We start from the raw sequence: 24685 nt of genomic DNA, 5'->3' as shown, positions 1-24685 counted from the left end.
CAGTGAACACAAACTACACATAAACATAACAAAGACAGAAATGGTAATTTTCAGAAAAGGAGGAAAAACACCCAAGAATGTGGAAATCAGTATCAGAGGACAAAAAATAAAAATCTCATCAGACTTTCAATACCTAGGAGTGACATTGCAACCAACAGCCAAATGCTTCACAAAACATACAACAGAACGCGCAGCCCAAGCAATAATAGCAATACAGGACATCAAAAACATCCGCCTACTCAGTCTAGAAACAGCCATGAAATTATTCAACACAAAAATCTTGCCAATCCTGGCCTATGGGATGGAGGTTATATGGGACCACCTGACAGAAAAAAATCTAGAAACACTAGAAAAGGTAAAATCGACCTATCTAAAAAGAGCATTGGGTCTCTCAAAGACAACAAGATCTAGACTAGTGTACATGCTAACGAGAGAGACATTCCTAATTGAAGACATCAGACTTCGATATATGATGCCACACACCAGGGCTTCCAGAAAGCAACTGAAGATCATGGAGGACAAACGAGAAAAAATATGGCCGGAGTTTTATGGCACCGAAGCAATGACGAACCGTTCATGGACAGCACCAAACTTCGAACAGCGACATGTCGTAACTAGACTTTCTATTCACGGCTTTCATCATCTAATCTGCAAGAACAAAACTTATCATGACCCAACCGCAACATGTGTATGTGAACTGTGTAACGAAGCCTGTGAACGATATCACATAGAACTGTGCAGTAAAAGAGTGAAATCGATAAATGAATATGCAAAAATGTAAATGTAAAATATTAAGCAAAGTAACTGTATATGGCTATTTGGCTGCAATTTTATTAAACAAAATAAAAAAAATAACCAATTTTCAATTTTTGAAAATATAACTGAATACATATCTAAAAACAAAGATGATGTGACTTACCAAACGATGGCGCTGGCATGTCGATAGACACACAAACATATGCACCAAATTCAAGCAACGGTTGCTTCGTCAGGAAAGAGGGGAGGAGAGGGAAAGACTAAAGGATGTGGGTTTTAAGGAAGAGGGTAAGGAGTCATTCCAATCCCGGGAGCGGAAAGACTTACCTTAGGGGGAAAAAAGGACAGGTATACACTCGCGCACACACACACATATCCATCCACACATACACAGACACAAGCAGGCATTTTCATAAATACCTACTCGGCAAGTAGCAGCAGAACACACACATACAGGGTGACACAGAATAATGGGAATGTTTGAAATGAGTAATGGCAGCTATGGGCAGGAGGCAACACCGCAAGTTCATGACAGTTGGCAAGCAAACAGTCCGCCATTTCAGTAACCATGGGTCAGTGGAACAGACAACAGTGTGCATTAGCCTTAAAAATGATTTATAAAAACAATGATAGTATGGTAGCAGCACAGAGGGAGTTTCAGCGTTTTTATAATTTGGGACGTCACGATGCCATTCTGTCAAAGCACGCAATAAAATGTTAGATTAATAACTTTGAGGAGACAGGAGCTGCCCTCAAGAAGAAACCGAAAGGACGACAAAGAAGTGTGTGTTCTCCAGCGAACATTGATGCTTTATGCGAGTCTGTCTTTCAGAACCCACAGAGTTCAATTCGTAAGCAAGCAGCAGTGGTTGGAATGTCCAGGGATAGTGTTCGCAGAATTCTTCATCTTGATTTAAAATTTCATCTGTACAAACTACAGATGCTGCAACAATTGAAGGACTACGATTACCGGTTACGATTAGGATTCTGTCAACAAATGATAACAAAAATAAACAATGACGATGAATTTCTAAATGAGTTGTGGATGTCAGATGAGTCACATTTTCATTTCACAAGTTATGTGAATAAACAGGATTACCATTACTGAGCAAACACAAATCCTAATGACATTCGTGAGCACCCTTTACATGCTAGTAAAGTGATAGTACGGTGTGGTGTTTCATCACATGGGATTATCGGACAGGATTTTTTCACAAATGAACAGGTAAACACAACTGTCAATGCTGATCGTTGGAGATGTTACAAACTTTCGTTACACCTCCATTGAACAACTTTCCAAACGTTCACGACGCCTGGTTTCAACAGAATGGAGTGACATCACACACTGCACGGCAATCAATGGCATATGTACGACAATTGTTTGGCAACCGTGTGCTCTCACGGTTCGGTAACATTCCCTGGCCCCCTAGATCGCCAGATTTATCCATTGGTGATTTTTTCTTATGGGGCTACCTCAAGAACAAAGTCTACATGACTCGACCAAGAACCCTGGATGAGTTAAAACAGAGAATTCAGGATGCAATTCACAGTATCCCAGCTGAGATGTCGCAGCAGTCAATGAGGAAACTCAACAGCAGATTTCATGACTATTCATACAGGTGGACACCATTTAAAGGACGTAATTTTTAAAAAAATGATAAATGCCATAAATGTTTCGTAAATGGCAAAGTTGTAAGGTTTCAATTACTATGAATGCAATTTCTTTCCTTCATCACTTCTAAGTTTTATTGGATTGTGGAAATGTTCCCATTTTTCTGTGTCACCCTGTACAAAGGTTAAACGAATTTTCATGCTTTTTGAGCCAGTGGTTCCTCTTTCAGGCAGAAGGGTTAAAGGGGAAGGAGGATGGATGTAGAAAAAGGACTGGCAATATTTAGGAAATGGGGGCAGTTTGTAAAAGTCACCCAAAATCCCGGGTCGGGGGAGGCTTACCAGACAGGATGAGAAGGAAAGAGTATCATTGGGGACTGCAACAGACAAGACAAGATTTGAACTGTAGGTAAATAGCTGAGTGGCAAGAGCGAGGTGGACAGATCATAAAATAAAAAATATAGAAAACTAAAAGGGAATGAAGAAAGGAATAGTTACTTAGAAGAAATGCTGAGATCAAAGAAATCTAACAATGGAAACACGAGGTGGGCATTCCGGCCTGAGATGCTGGAGTTGGCAGTCATGTGCATGAGGGGTGTGTGTGTGTGTGTGTGTGTGTGTGTGTGTGTGTGTGTGTGTGGCGAGGGGGGCACTTGGGCACGAAGGCTATGGTCGAAAGCTACACGTCAGTGTCTTTTAATCGTGCTTGTCTGCAACTTGACATGTCTTCTTTACTGTAAGTAGCAATCTATATTTTTCTGCATTGTTGAGACCAGAAAAATTAATGTAAGTTAATGACAAGGCTATGACTTCCTAAACTCATGCCCAAAATAAGGTCCATTCTGCCTGACATTTTTCCCACCATACCTAGAACATCTCCCCCCCCCCCCCTCCAATTCTGAAAAATCCTAGTCAGACCCTATACTCCTCCTCCACCCCCCCATTTCCCCACCCTATGGCTCCTACCTCTGTAATCATCCCCACTGTAAGACTTGCCATATGCATGCTCCTACCACCACATACACCTATAATTGGCAAAACACCCTAGCAAAGGGAGAGCCACTTGTAAAATGACATGTTTGCCAGCTGTCATGTACACACTGTTCAGCCTTTTATTAGTCAGGATGTTCGGACACAAACAGAGGATGTACACTGGCAACACATGATATCCTATTGCAGGGTATGCCTTACAACATGCGAGTCGTGACCTCAGTGCCAGTTGCACCACAAGTATCATCTGGATACTTCCCTCAGACACCAGTTTCTCAGAACACTGCAGCTGGGAATCGGCAGTACGTATCCTTTGTTCTTGCCACTCACCTGGTCTTAATTTACGTTAATTTCATCGATCTCAGGATTTCTTCTCAGTAACTATACCTTTCTTCACTCCCTTTTAGTTCTCTATATTTTATGACCTGTCTATTCCATCCCCCCCCCTCCCCCATACCAAATACAATGCACTTAATTTTCCACTTTTATTAACTCTTGCACAATGTTTTGTCATTAATCTCTGACTTGCTTATTACCCTATCCCCCACCTTTAAGAGCCCTCTGGTTTTCAAATCTCATCCAGTGCAGTCACCAACAATCAGTCTTTTCTTTCATCTCATCCAGTAAGTCATCTTTGACCCAAGGTTCTGGGAGACTTTTCCGAATTCTCTCCATTCCCTAAACTTTACCCATCCTTTTTCTTCATCCCTCTGCCTTACCTTCAACCCTTCTGCTACAGGAGGAGTCATTGTCTCCAAAAGCTGGCAAATTTTCTTAACCTTTATATGTGTGGTGTTCTGCACTGCTTGGTGTGTGTATAGTTTTTATCTATCCAGATACATTAGACAGGGTGGAGCAGAGGAAACGTATGGTTTTCACTGTTGAATGACTGGGTCACGGTTTGATAATAATAATAAAAACAAGCATTAAGTGATAGATTTTTTAATGCAGTTTTGAAATTTATGTACTTTAATTAGGTTCAAAAAACAATGTCTTGGATATGACGTCCTTCTTGCTGGATACAAATTTAGATCCTCTCCCGAAAGTTATGTATGGCTCTCTCCAACTTTTCATTCGGCACGGCTTCATTTTCATGACGAATGGAATTCTTCAGCTTATCGACTGTGTGAGGCTTGTTCATGTAGACTTTTGATTTTAAATATCCCCACAAAAAGAAGTCGCATATCGACAAATCGGGTGAGCGAGGGGGCCAGTAAATATCACCATATCTCGAAATAACATGTCCTGCGAACATTTGTTGAACCACTTCCATGGATGCTCTCGCCGTGTAAGCTGAGGCACCATCCAGCTGAAACCATATTTCTCTCATGTTCACTTGACGCCTTTCATATTGTTTAACATTTTAACGTAGCATGCTGATGTCACAGTAGCTACAGTTCCTTTTAAAAAAAATAGCGTCCAACAATCCCCATCTTTGAAATGCAGCACCACACTGTTACTTAAACTGTGGAGAGGTCTTTGGTGTAATTCATGTGGATTCTCTGGTGCCCACACCGCCATTTTTAACACTGACGTAACCTACATGAAAATGTAGCTTCATCACTCATGATGACTATAGCATCTGCATGTTCCATAAAAATTTCTTCTATTATGCGACAAAACTCTCTGCGCTGCACAAAATCCCCTTCACTAAGCTGCTGGACAATCATTATCTAGTACGGGTGAAACTTAAGATCATCATCATGTAAGATGCAGTGAAGCGAATGACGTGACATACCCAGTGCTACAGCCTATCATCTAGCTGATTGTTTTGGGCTAGCAAGAACTGCCATTCTCACCCAGTCTGCATTTTCCGGAGTACGAACTGAACGGGGAATACCAGGTGGTTTCTTTTTCATCACAGATGCAGTACTTCTAAATGCTGCAACCCATCGGAATACAATATTTTGATCAGGCACTGCACCTCAACGTCCAACTCTTAAAATTTTGACAGAAAAGACGTTGCACTGTGACTAAGGAATCATTGTTTCTAAAGTATTTCTCGACAAAGAACACACGATGCTCTACACTCCAACGCTACTGAAACTGCATTGTGGGCAGTCTGCCAACATGCATTCAATGTCAATACCCCCTCTCGTCGTCGCGTACTAGCGGTTCAAAAAACATGCATTTCCTCTGCTCCACCCTGTACAAGATGAAGAATATTAGTCAACTGATAGCTGCACATGACTTTCCTGCAGACAAGACAGTTACTACTAAATCTAGTAGTCTCAATGTCATTCTTGACATCCCATTTTTCACAAACCACATGGAAAGCACATTGTATGGGAAACAGTTCAGGAATTAGCCTAGTTTCCACATACAAATTTATCAGAAAAGATCACATGAGCAATAAAATTAAAATAGGGCAAATGAATCAGGATTCAACAACAATATTTTACTGCAACTGGGCATGTATCATGCTTAATATGATTGTTCAAAATATGATTAGAACAAAAGGAATGTGGGGGTACGCTCACATTTGAGAACATGAGGTTGTAATCATGTTTGAAGCAGCATTTAGGATGAAAAGAAGAGGACAGCTGGTAAGTGACAGGTGTCAAAATAGATTGATTAGACAATTCATTATGTCAAGATTGCCACCAATTACTATAGACAAACATTCAAATTGTTGGTTCCAACATATTAACAGCCATCTTCATCTACACACACACACACACACACACACACACACACACACACACACACACACACACTTCTACTATATAAACCAATGCAAAGTGCATGGCAGAGGGTACGTCCCAATATACCAGTTAGTAGGGATTTTTCGCATTCCATTCACGTATCGAGTGTGGGCAAAGTAACTGAATGCCTCTGTAAGTGCTGTAATTATTCAAATCTTATCCTCATGACCCGTATGTGAGCCATATGTAGGGGGTTGTGGTATGATCCTAGAGTCATCATTGAAAGCCAGTTCTTGAAACTTTGTTGGTACACTTCTAGGGATAGTTTACGTCTATCTTTGTGCTGTATTTTGTATTTGAGTCTAGCACCCAAAGCACCTAAAATGTTTGTCAAATATAAGTTTCTGTTTGGATTTTGAACTAACATAATTTCTCATTACTCCTATTCTGTTTGTCAATGGTAAAACTTGACAAATTAATATTCTCAATGTCTTATTTTCAGGCAGAGGTGTGTGTGTGTGTGTGTGTGTGTGTGTGTGTGTGTGTGCGCGCGCGCGCGCGAGATTCAGAAGAAGGCTTTCTGGCCAAATGCTTACTTATTTATCACTCTTTTTGTTGTGCCTGTCTGCGATTCAGCATTACCACCATTTGGTCAGTAGCAATCTATATTAATAATATTATGAAAAGGAAAGTTGCTACTCACCATATGGCAGAGATGCTGAGTCACAGATAGGCACAACAAAAAGACTGCCACAATTAAGCTTTCAGCCAGTAAGGCCTTCGTTTAAAATAGATGACACACACACACACACACACACACACACACACACACACACACACCAAAAATGCGCGACTGCAGTTGTGGCCAACAAACCACACTGCGAGCAGCAACACCAGTGCGTGATGGGTGTGGCGAGTGGGTGGGGGTAAGGAGGAACCTAGGGCTGGGAGGGGGTGTGATAGTAGGGTAGGGGTGGTGGACAGTGAAGTGCTGCAGATTAGACGGAGGGCCGGGGAAGAGGTGAGGAGTGGAGGGGGGGGGGGGGGAGAAAAAGGACTGGGTGCAATGATGGAATGAGGGCTGTGTAGTGTTGGAATGGGAACAGGGAAGGGGATGGATATGTGAGGGCAGTGACTAACGAAGGTTGAGGCTGGGAGGATTACGAGAATGTAGGATGTATTGCAGGGAAAATTCCTACTTGCACAGTTCAGAAAAGCTGGTGTTGGTGGGAAGGATCCATATGGCATAGGCTGTGCAGCCATAATTTAAATGAAGGATATCGTATCTGGCAGTGTGTTCAGCAACAAGGTGGTCCACTTGTTTCTTGGCCACAGTTTGTCAGTGGCCATTCACGCGAACATGCAGACTGTTGGCTGCCATGCCTACATAGAATGCAGCACAGTGGTTACAGCTTAGCTTGCAGACCACATGACTGGTTCCACAGGCAGGTCTGACTTTGATGGGATAGTGATATTTGTGACTTGACTGGAGTAGGTGGTGGGAGGATGCATCTAGGTCTATTACAGGCGTATGAGGCATGAGGTAAGGGATTGGGAGCAGGGGTTGTGTAATGATGGACGAATATACCGTGTAGCTTTGGTGGACAGAGGAATACCACTGTGGGAGGGATGGGAAGGATAGTGGGCAGGACATTTCTCATTCCAGGGTATGATGAGAGGTAGTCCAAACCCTGGCGGAAAAAGTAATTCAGTTGCTGCAGTCCTGGGTGGTACTGAGTTACGAAGGGAATGCTTCATTACTTTGGTAGGTGGTGGGCGACTGGAAAGATAAGGCACGGGAGATTTGTTTCCATACAAGGTTGGGAGGATAATTACGGTCTGTGCCTAGTCTTTCCAGTCTCCCACTACCTCCCAAAGCCCCACCGTCCAGCCACAGAGGTGCATTGCCCTCGTAACTCAGTACTACCCAGGACTGGAGCAACTGAATTACATTCTCCACCATGGTTTCAACTACCTCTTGTCGTACCCTGAAATGAGAAATGTCCGGCCCACTATCTTTCTCACCCCTCACACAGGGGTATTCCGCCATCCATGAAACCTACACAATATACTCGTGCATCCTTACACAACAACTGCCCCAATCCCTTAGATCATGGTTCATACTCCTGTAATAGACCTAGATGTAACGCTTGTCCCATACATCCTCCAATTGCTGCTGACAATGGGTCAAAAAGGTTATGATAGACAGAACTCTTCCACCCTGATACCAGTAGACTAAGTGAAGGATGAAGGGAAACAGTATAATAAAGAAGACAAATTCATAGCATATACAGCTAGCTCATTATGAAAAGCAGTAATTAACTTTCAATTGGTCCTTTGTCCAAATCTCAAAACTGCTAAGAGATTTTTGTACAAGAGTATAAGAATTTTCTAAAGGTGAGAAGGAGTTGATGTGAAACTATGGAAAGGTAGTGGATTTTTGAAAGTATTTGGTGTAATTTTAGGATAGTTTTCACGGAAAATGAAGAAGTTTAAAATTAGGACATAATACTTGCCAAACTGTCCTTATTTGATTACACTGAAAAAGCATAATTATAAGACGACAAAAACTGAAAAGCCATTGGTAAAATGTAAATATACATACTTATCCTTCCAAGGCTCACCTTATAGCATCTGGAAACTGGGCATTAGTAACCAGAAATGAAGATATGCTCTTTTGGTGCAACAGTTTTACGAATTCATTTATCTCTGGATACATGATAGGTTCACCCACAAGAGAAAGGGCACAATGTCTTGCCCTCAGCCCTTCTTTCAGCCTTTCAGGTATAACCCCTGGAACACCTGAAGGGGGAGAAAAGATACTTCAACATCTTGTAAAACCTGCATGCATTAATAGTTCAATTATAGATTCATGAAAAATTTGTCAGTAGACTAACTGAAGAAAAACTTGCAAACAAATACACTATGTATGAATTAACCTACTTTTATTCATCTTTTTTTTTTTGACAAGCATGGTAACAAAAAAATGGTTCAAATGGCTCTGAGCACTATGGGACTCAACTGCTGTGGTCATAAGTCCCCTAGAACTTAGAACTACTTAAACCTAATTAACCTAAGGACATCACACATCCATGCCCGAGGCAGGATTCGAACCTGTGACCGTAGCGGTCGTGCGGTTCCAGACTGTAGCGCCTTTAACCGCTCGGCCACTCCCAAGCATGGTAACAGAATGAACTGACTTAGTGAATTGATTTAAACTAACAACCCAGTAATATGTTGCTCAAAACACTGTTGAACATTATGTACGCCTGGTTCATCACTAAGATCTCGTGGGTTCTCCCACTCAAAGGCAGTGCTTCCAAAATCCAGGGAATGGAACCAGTTATCTAGCACACACTTTGCTTCCATCATCGAGCTTACTTTAATTTACAGAAGCTGTATTTATTCTCTTCTCAGCCTTATTTTCCAACTGATATTTACACTCTGTATTGTCATGTACTATGAAATACAAGGATACATTATGACTAGAAAAAAATTATCCTGGCTTTCGAAACCATCAGGGAGGAAAGGAGAAATAGCCAGGAAAGATTAGAAATGAGGGACAGATCACCCAGACTACCTTGTGAGGGGTGGGGAGAGGAGGGGAGGGAAAGATCACCCAGACTACCTTGTGAGGGGAGGGGAGGTTGGGGAGAGGAGGGGAGGGACAGGAGTCAGTTACCCTGCCTTTCACATCCTAAAGATAATGCTGACCGGCCATTCTGACTTCCTGTAATTTTACAGTTTTCTCCTGTGATTTTTCCTTACAGTTATCATGCACTACCTATGTCTAAATTTTAACTTTGAATGAATCTGCAGTACCTGTGTCGCATGCCACTGCAATACCGCCTCCTCTCGTTCAACAGCCTCAAAATTTATGAGGATGAAAATTTCTTCCATCATCAAGGAGTACACTACTTCTAAGTTAAGCACCATCATATACATGTTAGCAACCTTGTCTAGGAGAGATATTTCTCTTTTTAATGTTTTGCTTAAATCTGACTACCACCATTCTCCCATTTTTCAAAAACGTTTTTAATCTTTCCAGTGCTTCAGACCATGAGACACATTTATCTTTCCACTGTTACTGTTTTGTTTTTCTCTTTAGCTTGCCCTTTTCCTGGCCTGGATCACTTTTTAGTGACCTAATTTATATCGGTCCTGTACTCTTTATCCTTAGATTTAATACTGCTTCTCTTCTCCTCTCTACCAACAAGGGATTTTTTTATACAAAATGTGTAAGATCTGCTCCAGTTGTTCCTGTTTCTGCAGCTAATAATTAAGCACTCTACTTCTACATATACAGTTAACATTTATGTACTTTCGTTTTGAAAAGTATTAAATAATTCATTAATCAATGAACTTTCACACCACACAAATTCAGCAAGATTTTTTCATTCTGTGTGCACTCAGAACATTCACAAATATGAATTACAACTGTAAGTACACTAGAAAACTAAGCAGAACAGAACGCCAGAAAATGAGAAGTCATCGGAAAACAGGCATTATGGGCAATAGTTCTTCAGAAAACCAATTTCCATTACAAAAACTGTAGGCATGTTTCAATGTATTATTTTTCTTTTCATCACATTTCATTGCTTCCTGTGTATTGACTGAATTTCTATGTAACAAATAACCTTTACATAGTTCCCTGACTGATAATGATGAAGTGTCCAAATACAAGTACAGTTAAAGCTTTTACTTGAGGAAGCTAATATGACAAAATATCAGCTTTCTGTAACAGATATACCTTCATCCAACAAGAGACAGTGTTACTGGAGAGAACAAGACTTGTTGAGATTAACCACAAAACGTCAACCAGGATCAGTGTCAACCAGCATCGAAGTTCAAGACAGAAAGAACATGACAGAAATAAATGATTAAATTCTAGCAGAAGAGACTCAGGAAACTTAAGTTAGGGAGGTAATCAAGTTAGAAAAGTGAAGTGTATGGACTGTAACTCATATGCTGCCAATATTTTAATGCAGACTTATTCATCATCTTGTCCTGTTGAATGTGCCCAAACACACAGTGCCTTGGTGAATAAACCCTTTGTAGGCCGATGGTTGACATTTTAACCACACCATGTAAGGTTCATAATATCTTATCTTATGCCTTTAAACTACTTTATCACATTAAGCTACATTATGGTCTACAAAGCAACCACAATGACCTTACACTGTAGATGGTAGCACTCTTACTTTGTGGTCTATAAAGTAGCCACAAGGCAGTCTCAGTTTTCAGTGCACAGACTGCACTGTAATTTTGCTGTTAATTCTTTACATTAACAAAATCGACAAATTATTACAAAAGTAGACATTTTTTCTGCAATTTTTCTTCCTAGAGTTCCTGTGATCATACATTCCCCCCATAGAAAATTTTCTTTGAGGAATCTCTCTAAATCTCACACCAACTGAGCTCAAGAGTTTTGACAGTAAAGGGTTTTCATAGCACGTGTAGTGATAATCTTTATTGGTCATCAGACTCCAACTTTCACAATTCTGCTAACAACAGGCAAAAATTTTGAACTTGTGGAGTCAAATTTTGCTATGGCAGGTGACATTTCTGTTTACTAGTGGGGAGACAGAGGAAAAATGTGTTACAGTTTGTAATACTATGCACTATCCATGGGATACAACATTTGCAAGCAGGCACAACAACAAAGGAGGAACAGAAAATGTTTCTTGTCCCACACCAATTGCAGACTACAATAACTACATGGATGGGGTACATAAATTTTACAAGAACCAATAATCACACTATATTTCTTGGAATTCTAGGTGTGGATGAATGGAAGTCATCTGTTACTACATTGATGTAGCAATGGCAAACGTTTATATACTTTTAAGGAAGCTAACCTTTTTGCTGGGAATGTTAAACCTGTCATCTGAAATTTAGAAATATTCTGGTCGATGAGCAAACTGGAAATTTCTGCTCAAAATCGAAATGGAGACCAACACCCAGGCCATAAATAGTAATTAATAGGTCAAAATATCAGTAAAGAGCTACTGGATCCTTAGGGATGTAGTTCAGAAACGTCACTGAGCACATGCCAACAGCCGGTACCTCAATGTGGTGTGCATTTTGCAGCACACAAAGCTATGTAGCTTTGTGTAGACAACACTTTGGAACCCGCCCACCCTCAATCAGAAGAACTAAGCAACAGAACATTCTGGTTTTTATGATTTTTGTATGTATATTAAATAACAAAAGTTAACGACAAATAAAGGACTGGTTTCTCCTGTTTACTGCTAGTTTAAATTATCGACCACAAACTTCGCACTTCTGCAGGAATGAATTGTGGTCGACATTTTGCGAAGAATTAACATTTATAATAATTACTACTACAAGATTGTTCAAATGGTAAATATTATTTATGTTATCTGGCTATGATAAGTAATCTAACAAATTATATTTTATGCTCTCTTTGAAAAACAAACATTTCTCTTATAAAGGGTTAAATGTAGGCCTGTTTCTACTAACACTTATATCTGGTACTGGTTTGGATATCTTTTCTTTTGTCTGGGCTTATGTCTACTGCCACTTCATAAGAGGAAGTTCTCTCTGTGTTTGATATATTTCTCAAGTAATACTGGTTAGTCTATGGGTATGAATTACAGTCTCCACCACAACATGGAAAGGATAGATTGCTACTCATCACATAGATGAGGCACTGAGTTGCAGAGAGGCACAATGAGAAAGAATTCCAGGTAGTCAGCTATTGGACTAATTCATTCGTCAGGCACAGAAAAAATACACAAAACACACAAACGTGACTCTCACACATATGGCCGCTGTCGTCTCTTAGCACTAAGATCCAACTGCAACCGCACCCGAGTTAAGCAGGATTTTTTTTTTTTTTTTTTTTTTTTTTTGCTCTGTCCATTGGGGGGGGGGGGGGAGTAGAAAAGAGGAAGGAACTATGATTGTGAGTTGGTGGGTTAGAAAGCATGAGTAGTACTGGAATGGGAGCAGTGACGGGTATAAACAAGTGAGACGGGTATAAACAAGTGAAGGATACAGACTAGCAAAGGTTGAGGCTGGGGAAGAGGGGAGGGGGCGTTGTTTGTTGTACAGGAATGAAGGATATACTGCAAGGTGAGTTCCAAACTTTACAACTCAGAAAAAGCTTGTGTTGACTGGAAAAACCCGTGCGGTCGAAGCCAAGCACATCGTGTTGAGCAATATACTCAACAACTGGGAGGTCAACCTGTCTCTTAGCCACAGTTTGGCAGTGGCCTTTCAGACAGACAGCTTGCTAACTGTCATGCGCACACAGAATGTGACAGTGGTTGTAGCTATGTTAGAAGATCACATGGCTGCTTTCACAGGTGGCCCTGCATTTTATGGGGCAGGAGCTGCATGTGACAAGACTGGAGAAAGTGTTAGCAGGAGAATATTAAGGTCTTATATCTAGGTCTATTACAGGGATATGAGCCATGAGGTAAGAGGTAGGGACACGGGTGGAGTAGGTTGGGAGGGTGGCAGATGCAACTGTAACCGGGGTGGGGAAGATACTGGGCATTATATTTCTCATTTCAGGTAATCAAAATACTGGTGGAGACTGATTAGTTGCTCCAGTGCTGGATGGTACTCAATCCCGATGGTGGGTGCTCCTGTTGGCCCAGGCAATGGGAACGCAAGGGATGGTAGGTGACTGAGAAGACACGGCATGGCAGAGCTGTTTGTTGACAAGGTGGGAAGGAAAACATTGCTCTATGAAGTCTTCATTGAGACCCTTGGCAAATTTAGTGAGGGATTGCTTGGTACTATGTATACGAAGAGCACAAGTGGCTAGGCTGTACTGAAGAGACATCTTGATGTGGAATGGGTGGTTGCTGACAAAGTGGTGGTTTGCCGGTTTGATGCGAGTGGAGGAACTGATGTAGTCATCTTTGTGATGGAGGTTGACACTGAGGAAGGCAGCTTATTGAGGCTGGTCCAGGTGAAATGAGTGGGGGAGAAGGTGTTGAGGTTCTGGAGAAATGTGGATACGGTGTCCTCAACTTCGGTCCAGATCATGAGGATTTCATCAGTGAATATGAACCAAGTGATGGGTTTGTGTTTCTGGGTGGTTTGGAAGGATTCCTCTAGATAGCTAATGAATAGATTTGCATAGTATGGTGCAATGTTGGAGCACATTGCTGTACCACAGCTTTGTTTGTAGGTCATGTCTTCAAAGTAAGAGTAATTGTGGGAGGCCACGGTGACCAGGAAGGTAGTTGTAAGTTTTCAGTCAGTCAGGTGCTTGGAAAGGTAATGTTCAACAGTGACAAAATCGTGGACATTGGGTTGTTAGTGTAGAAGGACGCGGCATTAACAATACTGAGCAGGGTGGCGTGTGCTAAAGGAAAGCTGTGGAGAGTCGATGGGGGAAATGGCTGGTGTCTTATTTAGGAAGGGTACATTACCTGTAATAGACTGAAGGTGTTGGTCCACAAGAGTAGAGATTTCCTCAGTGAGGTACAATAACCAGCCACAATGGGGCATCCTGGATGGTTGGGTTATGGATTTTCTGGAAGCGTGTACAGGGTAGAAGTGTAAAGAGTGGTGGGGGTCAGGTGGGTTACAGACTCAGGTGAGAAATTCTGGGATGGAACTATAGATTTGAGGAGCGACTGCAAATCCAGCTGGATTTCTGGAATGGTATCACTTCGGCAAGCCTTTGTGGAGATTAGATAATACAGTTGAGATCAGCTTGGATGCGAAGTTATTTTCCATGTTGATGGATTTAGGGAATGATGGTAAGGCATGTTTTGCGGTTAGGAAAATCTGAATGTGAACTGGGGGTGATTAGGGGGCAGTAGATGTGGAACAAGGTTAGATGAAGGAGTAACCTAAGTAAGACAGGGTTCAACAGAGCTCTTATAACAAGTCCAGCTTGAGCGAATTTTAGAGTCGGGCAGAATTTAAGGCCACAAAGGAACGCTGTTCTCATGACTCAGTAACACGGGGCTGGAGCAATTGATTCACATTTGCTGCTAGAGTTTCCACTGCCTCTCATCACGCTATGAAATGAGGAATATCCTCCCCCACTCCACATTAACATTCTACTACCCACCAAAACTATGCAATATCTTTGTCCGTTCCAACTCCATCCCCCTTTCCAACCCCTTGTCTCAAGGCTCACACTCTGCAACAGACCTAGATGCAAGACCTGTACCTTAGGTCCTCCCACTACCACCAACCCCACTCCTTTCACAGTCAACTCCTACCCCATCATACCCAAGAACAATTGTGAAAGCAGTCATGTGATCTACCAACTTAGCTGCAACCACTTGTGCCACATTCTACGTGGGTGCGACAACTAACAAAATGTGAGTCAGTAAGGGCCACCGCCATGTTTTGAAGCCAAGAAACAGCTGGATCACCCAGCTACTAACACGCCACCCAACACGATGTGCGACACTTTAATGATTGTTTCACACTCTGTGTCATTTGCATTCCTTCCACCAACACCATGATCCCCTGGGCAGCAGTAGCAGTTTTCACTATTTTTATGATGAAATTATGATTACCTTTGAACTGATTTATCATTTTATAATGCTGCTCCAAAGCTGACTCCAATATAAGTTCAGGTGGATCCATTTTCCACCTCCACTCTGTGCCCACTGGATTTGAATGGTGTCTCCAACAAAACACACATTTGTTAGCACAAGCTAAACTTGGTGTTGTTTCCATGCACTGGTGGCTCTCAATACCATAGAATGTATGTTTGTAACAGCCTCCTCTCCCCCTCAACATTGACTGCAGGAATATGAGAGAAACAAAATCAGTTTTTTCTTTATGTCTCAGTAATTTAAATGAAAGAGGTTTACTCTCAGCATCATTACACAATCACAATTCTAATCACAAGTAGTACATTGAAACAGATCACACAAATAAGAATCCTAGCAACATTTTCTATTGCTTGTCATAATTTTTCAGGCACGCAGTCCAGCTTTTAGAGTACACGCTAAAAATTCTACATTATTTTATTTTATTCATCAGGTACTGCAGGACCACACAAGCAAACACTACTTCGTCAGGGAACAAGTCATTAAATAGTGCACAGAAAGCTGATCAGAAAATTTATGTTAATAAAACATGAAAAAAAGCTGTGAATGAGTATACGAATAAATAACACATTACAGAGAAAAGTTCTCAACTACTACGAGGAACTGCAGTACACAATAGACAGAGTATGCCACAATGAAACCCCTCAACTTTGATTGGAATAGTTTATCACGCAATTTTTTTCAATACCGCACCAAAGCCGTTGAAAATTATCCTGCTGAATCGTGCACACCCTTTTTACACATTGCTTAAGAAAATGTTAACCTCTTGCACATTGTTTTTCCATCACATGTACACTGAATGAATGTTTTATTTTCTTCTGAATGAGTCAGCTGTCAAAGAAAGATCCCATGATGGAATACATGTACAGGAGTGGCACAGTTAGAATTCCGAAACAGCTAACCAATGGGCTATGTGTATTTTGCGAATGCACACTGCAGATCAGTTTGGCTGCCCTTTCTGGGCTAAGAATATTCTTTGCGAGTGCATAGAATTGCCCCAAAATATAACACCATGTAAGATAATATAGGAAAGTAAGTAAAGTAAATAAGCCTTCTTAATTCTGTGGACATTCTTGTAGTAAGATAGGAGAATTCAGTTTCTGCGCAAGATTTTTTAAGTGATATTTGCAAGAAATCTATAGATCTACCTTTAGTCCTAATAATTTTAAAAGGTTAACTTCATTGATTGCCACCACTTTGGGGCAATACAGGGTTTTCTTTCTTTTTACAAGAGTTTCATGTCAGAAACTTTTTTCACTGTGTTTTATTGCAGTTAATCATTAATCTGTTCTCCAAATGCTACATCATGATGTTATTGACTATCCTACTAGTTGTATCATTTAAATGTATATCTATATCCATTTATGGTAATTTTTAAATAATATTTACACATGATACAAACTAACTTTCACATTCCTTCAGCAAAACCTTATCTACGTTAAACATAGCAGAATGTCTAGTACCAAACTTCAAGCTCAATGGTTGCAACATGGTAATTTACCTGGCTATGTATTGACAATAAGCAAGTAGGTCCTAAAAGATCTGCTTCATTAAGTAACACAGTTCTTAATCAAATGTGATACATAATTTTGCCTTACATTCTTGTGCAGACCCCAATAGCAGTTGTGCCTGTTAGCTCCTTCAAATATTTCTCTAGTTTTAGATCTAGATATTAAAAAAATATTTAAACACACACACATTAAAATGAAAAGGCCTGATGATATAGAGGTTTGTGAAAATTTAAACACTTAATAATCACCTTAGTCCATCGACACAACTTAACACCTGAATGCGTGCCTATTAATCTATATCCTTGCTTCATCAAAGAAGATCGAAGTAGAGGTGTTATCATCTCAGCTTGTTCATCAACTGCATGAATTTTATTTACAATATCTCCGGATTTCTGGTTGCTTATGATGGGACCAAGCTCTTCCAAATCCACAACACTTGTGTCAGAATCTTCTCTCTCATCTGATGATTCGTCACTGCCCTCTGAGTCACATGACGACTGCTATGACCGGGAAAAATAATAAATGCATTTAAACAAGATTTGAAGTAATATTAATAATATAAACATACCAAAAAGAAAACAAAATAATATTTTGAAAAGGACAGTTGCTACTCATCATACAGCAGAGATGCTGAGTCACAGATAGGCACAAGATGATGATTTTCACAAATAAAACTTTTGGCCAGTAATGCTATGTCAAAAATAGACGACCCCCCTCCCCCCCCCCCCCCACACACACACACACACACTTAACTCACCCACACACATGAGTGCAATATCAGGCAACTGAAGCCACAGTGTGAAAGCAGCACCAGTGCACGATGGGAGTGGCGACTGGGTGGGAGGAGGCTGTGGCAGAGAGGGGGTGGGATAGTTGGGAAGGGGTAGCAGACAGTGAAGTGCTGCAGGTTAGACGGTGGGCAGGCAGAAGGTGAGGGGGGGGGGGGCAGTAGAGAATCCAACACCCTCACCTGGTTCACATTCTGTGATGTGACATCCTTGCAATCTGGACCGAGGGTGAGGACACCCTATCCACATTCCTCCAGAGCCTCAACAACTTCTCCCCCATTTGCTTCACCTAGTCCTACTCAATCCAACAAACCACCTTCCTAGATGTTTTCCTCCACCTCAAAGATGGCTACATCAGTACCTTCGTCCATATCAAACCTACTAACCACCAGCAATATCTCCACTTCGACAGATGCCACCTGTTCCATACCAAGAAGCCCCTTCCATACAGCCTAGCCACCTGTGGTCATCACATCTGCAGTGACTAGTGGCCCCTCTCGAAATGTACAGTGTCTCACTGAAGCCTTCACAGACGGTAATTATCCTCCCAACCTTGTACACAACCAAATCTCCCATGCCTTACCTTTGCAGTCTCCCTCCACCTCCCAAAGTCCCACCGTCTGGCCACAGAGGAGCATTCTCCTCTTAACTCAGTACCACCCAGGACTACAGCAACTGAATTACACTTTCCGCCACGGTTACGACTACCTCTCGTCGTGCCCTGGAATGAGAAATGTCCTGCCCACTATCCTTCCCACCCCTCCCACAGTGGTATACCGCCGTCCACCGAACCTACACAATATACTTGTGCATCCCTATACAACCTCCCAATTCCTTAACTCATGCCTCATACCCCTGTAATATACGTAGATGCAAGACATCCCATACATCCTCCCACCACCACCACCACCACCACCACCACCACCACCTACTCTAGTCCAGACACAAACATCACCTATCCCATCAAAGGCAGGACTACCTGTGAAACCAGTCATGTGATCCACAAGCTAAGCTGCAATCACATGCTGCATTCTCTGTGGACATGACAACCAACAAGCTGTCTGTCCGCATGAATGGCCATTGACAAACTGTGGACAAGATACAAGTGGACTACCCTGTTGCTGAGCACACTACCAAACTGACATCCTTCATTTCAATGATTGCTTCACAGTTCACAGCCTGTGCCATATGGTGTTGCTACTTGTCACGTGGCCTCAGTTGCCTGAGACTGCAGTCATGTCGTGTTGGTGAGTTGCGCGCGCGCGCGTGTGTGTGTGTGTGTGTGTGTGTGTGTGTGTGTGTGTGTGTGTGTGTGTGTGTGTGTTTGTTTTTTTGACGAAGGCCTTACTGGTCAAAAGCTTTATTTGTGACAGTGTTTTTGGTGTGGCTATCTGCAACTCAGCATCTCTGCTACATGGCAAATATTGCCTTTTTTTGTTGACAACTGTTATATATGTATATTAAGCCTTCTAGACGGGAGAATCACAGACAGGCACAACGAAAAAACTACCAGACATTTAAGCTTACACACATAGACCATTGTCTCCAACCACTGTGGCCAATCTCATTGTCATTCCAACCTGGACTCTTCACTGTTCAAGTACGGGATGTCTCAGAAGGTACACTACAACTCTGATGTGTTATAGCATCCAAACTATTTAAGATATTCACATCATGTATGGCTTATGTGACAGACAAACACAAAGTTTTATTTGTATGTGTTCCAGGTTGCCTCAAGTGGAGAATAGTGGTAATGGTTCACAAAGAGGATAAGTATGTGGAATGGCTTATTCAGACCAAATCTGACACAGAAGTTCAAAGGAACTTCCAAACACAGCACAGCAAGCAGCCACCTTTGTGGTCTTCGATATGCCAGTGGTACAGAAAATGTATGCCGACATGCAATGATGCGAATCATCATACTGGATGACCTAGAACAAATAAAGCTAACACAGAATGGATATGGTTAACTTTTCAACGTTTATCGCAGACGTCTGTTCTGAGACGTGGCCAGGAGCTGCAAATCCCCAGGGCGACAGTTAACCAGGTCCTTCTGAAACATTTACTGATTATCCTTACCAACTGCAACCGTTGCACATAATGAAACCAGACGACAAGCCATAACGTATACAATGCACTATCGATGTTCTTCACCTCCAGAGCAGTAGGGAAATTTTCTAAGCAACCTAGCAAATTCCGGTGAAGCAACATTCCATGTGCGTGGTAAGGTAAAATAAACACAATGTTGGCATGATTTAAAGAAATGAATCATTGTTGCCATTGCCACAGTTAATGTGGATATGTTACCCTGAGTGTGGATAGAGGTTGAATACAGACGATGTTGCGCACGCCACCGAAGACGTTCATGTTGAACTGACTGAGTGGCATAAAAACATTGGCTTATGTGACACATCCAAAACTGGTTCAAAATAACACCTGTTCAATTCATATTGCATTACAAAAAGGGTAGGATTGCTACTAGTCGTGTAGAGGAGACTGAGTTACAAACTGGCAAAACAAAAAGAATGCTATACATTCAAGCTTTTGACCAAAAGGCCTTCACCTGAAATAGAGGAGACACAGAAGTGCAATTCTCACACACATGACCACTGTCTCTGGCCACTGAGTTTGCAGTTCAGCCACAGCAGCTGGAGACAGTGGTCATGTGTGTGAGATTGCGCTGTGTGTGTGTGTGTGTGTGTGTGTGTGTGCGCGCGCTGGGCGCACTATCTCAGAAGAAGGCCTTTTGGCCAAAAGTTTAAATATGTAGCAGTTTCTTCGTTGTGCCTGATCTGCAACTCAACATCTCCTCTATAGGGTGAGTAGCCAATCTATCATTTTCATAATATTGTTATTCCAGCCTGGGCTTTTCATTGTTTACTACCTTATTCAAGCAATGAAAGTCCAGGTTGAATATCAACAATAATATGAAAAGGATAGATTGCTACTAACTGTAAAGATGACACACTGAGTTGCAGACAGGCACAACAAAGAAAGCTTCTAGCCAAAGCCTTCTTCAGAAATGAAAGGAAAAAACACATCTAGACTGCTAGCTCCAGCCACTCTCACCAGACAGCTACTGTTGCATTTAACGAAAGGAGCAATCCAGAGTAGGGCAGGGAAGTAGGTGGGATAGCAGGGTACGGGTGGGGATGAGAAGAGCGCTGTCTGGAGGAGCGTGCAGGGACTAGACAGCTGCAAGCCAAGGCTGCCATGCCCAGCGTCGAAAGGCAGTACAGGTGGGAATGACTGTGTAAATGTGCATGTTTCTTATTTTCCTTTCTGAATAAGGTTTTGACCAGAAGCCCAGTGTGTAAGTCTTTTCATGATGTGCCTGTGTGCAATTCAATGTGTCCTCTTTAGAGTGAGTAGCAATCTATCCTCCTGATACTATTGTTAATGGCCATGGACCTTGCAAGGAGGGGCGATTTTTGTGCCTCAATAGTATAGGTAGCCACACCATTAGTGCAACTGCAATGGAGAATTGTATATGAGCAGACTGCATAAACATGTGGTTCCTGAAGAGGGGAAGCAGCCTTTTCAGTAGTTGCAGGATGATTGACTGACCTGGCCTTGTAATATTATCCAACATGCCCTTGTTTTGTTGGCATTGTGAACAACTGGTGGCAAAAAGAAACTACAGCCATTATTTTTCCTGAAGGCATGCTGCACTAATGTGTGGTTAAATGATGATTGCATCATCTTGGGTAATATACTCCCTAGGTAAAATAGTACCCTCATTCAGATCTCTGGAGGATGTTGTCATCAAGAAAAATAAAATTTAATTCAATAGGAAGATTAGAAAATTTAAAAAGGGAAATGGATAGGTTGAACTCACATATAATGGTAATTTGTGAAGTTCAGTGGCATGATGGACATGACTTCAGAATAGGTAAGTACAGGGATATAAATACACAATCAAACAGGGGTAATGCAAGAGTAGATCTAATAATATGAATGCAAGCAAGCTACTATGAATAGAACAGTGAACGTATTATCGTAATCAGACAGGCTCAAGATAAAACCCATCACCCAAGTAAAGTTTACATGCCAACTAGCTTCATAGATGATGAGATTGAATGAATGTATGCTGAAATAAAAGACATTATTCAGATAGTTAAGGTAGAGAACAATTTAATTGTGATAGAGAACTGAAATTTGATAGTAGGAAAATCAAAGGAATTAAAAGTAGTGGGAAAATATGGACTGCAGGAAAAAATGAAAAAAGACACCACCTGGTCGAAATTTGCAAAGAGCATAATTTAATAATTGCTGATACTTTGTTTAAGACTCATTTAAGAAGGTTGTATGTGTGGAAGCAACCAGGAGACACTGGAAGGTATCTGATTATATAATTGTATGACAGATTTCGAAACCATATTTTAAACTGTAAGACTTTTTCAGGGGAAGATGTGGACTCTTATCATAATTTATTTGTTATGTTCTGAAAATTAAAACTGAAGACATTGCAAAACAGTGGGCAATTAAGGATGTGGGAGATTGATAAATTGAAAGAACCAAAGGGTGTTTAGATTTTCAAAGAGTATTCAACAGCAATTAATTTGACAAGTGAAAGGAATACAGCATAAGATGAATGGGTAGCTTTGAGAGCTGAAATAGTGAAGGCAGCAAAGGATCAAATAAGTAAAAAGCAAGGCCTAGTAAAAATTCTTGGGTATCACACGAGATACTGAATTTGGTTGACAAAATGAGAAAATATGACATGCAGCAAATGAAGCAGGTGAAAGGGAACACACACTTCTAATAAATGAGATTTACAGAAAGTGTAAAATGACTAAGCAGTGGCTAGAGGACAAATGTAAAACTATAGACGAATGTATAGCTAGGGAAAAGATGGATACAGCCTATAGGAAAATTAGAGAGACTTCGGGAGGAAAGATAAGCAGTTGTGTGAATGTGAAGAGCTCAAATGGAATTTAGTAATAAGCGAAGAAGGGAACACATAGGTGGAAGGACTATTTAGAGAGACTGTAGAAGGGAAATTAACTTGAAGGCAACAGTTATAGACAGTAAAGAGGAAGTAGATGAAAATAAGATGGGAAATATGATACTGCATGGCTTCAATAGCGCACTGAAAGACCTAAGAAACAAGGTCCCTGGAGTAGACAACGCTCCCCCATAATTATAGAGATCCTTTGAAGAGTTATCCATTACCGAACTATGCCACCTTGTGAGCAAGATGTATGAGACAGGCAAAATAACCTCGCACTTCAAAAAGAAAGTACTAATTCCAGTCCCAAAGAAACCAGATGCTGATTGGCGTGAATATCACGGAGAAGGTGTTTTTTTTTTTTTTTTTTTTGGGGGGGGGGGGGGGACTGCAGTGACAGGGGCTCCCTTGCAGACAGGACAGCAAGACAGGGGAGGTGTAGTTCTACAGGTAAAACCTTCATGCAAACATCTATCACAAAGAACTTCTAACCTACAGCTAGTAAGTCTACAAACCGTCATATTAACAGGTTATGCCACTACAAGCAATAATTTGACAAGGCACCCATTTATTTTCAAAAACACAATGGACACAGGATTATGCTGAAATTTATTTTCAACCGACTTAGATTTTTTTTCTCTCATTGCCATGTTAAAATTAACTTTTTTCCCAAAATACAACAGGTTTTAGGAAACAGCTACTACAACTCTAACAATTGCACACAAGTAAGACTCTTGCTCTGTAGGAAAATAAAAGTGTCATCCTTAACTTACATTGTTACAAATCTATAATAATTCTCACTTCACCAGCCATCAATTGTCCTTAAAATAATAACACTAATTCATTGCAAAAATATGTAGTCACTCGTATATCGCAATAGATAAGAAACTTTTGCATGTTAGCCATGTGGGAAAATACACACTGCTTTGCATGCTATCAGTTACCAAAATTTTGTTTTGTTATCTCAAAAAATTTATGAGATAGGATGGATATTATGAATATTTTTCCTCCAATATATCATTTGCGCACATGATCAGAGGTGAAGGCACTACATCCAATCCACTATCTCAAGATTTGTGATAGATATAGATCTCATCTCAGGGTTGAAGAAAAATTCAACATGATAGCACCATTTTGACAGCAGCAATATATGATCTAACACGAGTCAAACACTAATTTATAGCAACACCTACTTTTCCTTGCAAACCATTCAGTTTCACGCTATGGCCTTTAACAAAATGATAGACATTTCATTAGGAGCTTGATGAATGAGGCTATGAGGTGTGTGAGAATCTTTTCTTTTTCCCTGAATAGTTTCTTATAATTGTTTGAGAACAGTTGAAAAGCAGCTGCTATGCCCTCCTTCCCTCAGAGTAGCCAATCCTGGTGGAGAATGTTTTGTTCATAATGGACAAAGCTCAGTGACAACAACAAATTGGAGGCAGAGGCAGCTGCCTCTTGATAACAGAGGGATGGACTCACCGAGAACAAGAATGTCTTTCTGTGCAGAGGCCAAGTCATCTTGTTTGAGCTCTAGCAGGGGTAAAATAAGGGGATAAACTTTTAGAGAAACCAGACTATAGTTGTATGGGTCAAAGTGCATGAAAGGCAAGCTATGGTTGAAAAACCCCTGCTTCCCTTTTATGCACTTTTATTCTCGAGTAAGGCAGGGTTGTAGCTCATTCCCGACATTATTCGATCAGTACAGTCAGCAAGCAGAAAAGAAAAGAAAAGAAAAGAAAAATTTGGAGAAGGAATAGAAGTTCAGCAAGCAGAAATAAAAACTTTGTAGTTTCCCAATGATATTGTAAGTTTAACGGAATGGACAGTGTCTTTTCAAGGAAACAAGAAAATCAGCAAAAGCAAAACAAGGGTA

General features: G+C 41.0%; 1 protein-coding gene across 2 annotated transcripts in view; it reads right to left on the bottom strand.

Annotated features, from left to right (window-relative positions):
- LOC126264083 (S-adenosyl-L-methionine-dependent tRNA 4-demethylwyosine synthase TYW1-like) overlaps window positions 1-24685 on the bottom strand; it is a 93048-nt gene that overhangs the window by 24474 nt on the left and 43889 nt on the right. The window contains exons 6-8 of one of the 2 annotated variants that reach the window (XM_049960968.1): window positions 17319-17570; window positions 15521-15749; window positions 8627-8804 (exon numbers count right to left, since the gene is read on the bottom strand). In XM_049960968.1, the coding sequence (XP_049816925.1) occupies window positions 8627-8804; window positions 15521-15749; window positions 17319-17570 (659 nt within the window). The remainder of the gene's footprint in view (window positions 1-8626; window positions 8805-15520; window positions 15750-17318; window positions 17571-24685) is intronic. The other variant, XM_049960969.1, reaches the window with a different exon arrangement.

Source organism: Schistocerca nitens, chromosome 1, assembly GCF_023898315.1.
Source record: "Schistocerca nitens isolate TAMUIC-IGC-003100 chromosome 1, iqSchNite1.1, whole genome shotgun sequence".
Lineage (NCBI taxonomy): Eukaryota > Metazoa > Arthropoda > Insecta > Orthoptera > Acrididae > Schistocerca > Schistocerca nitens.
This window is presented reverse-complemented; position numbering and strand designations above follow the sequence as displayed.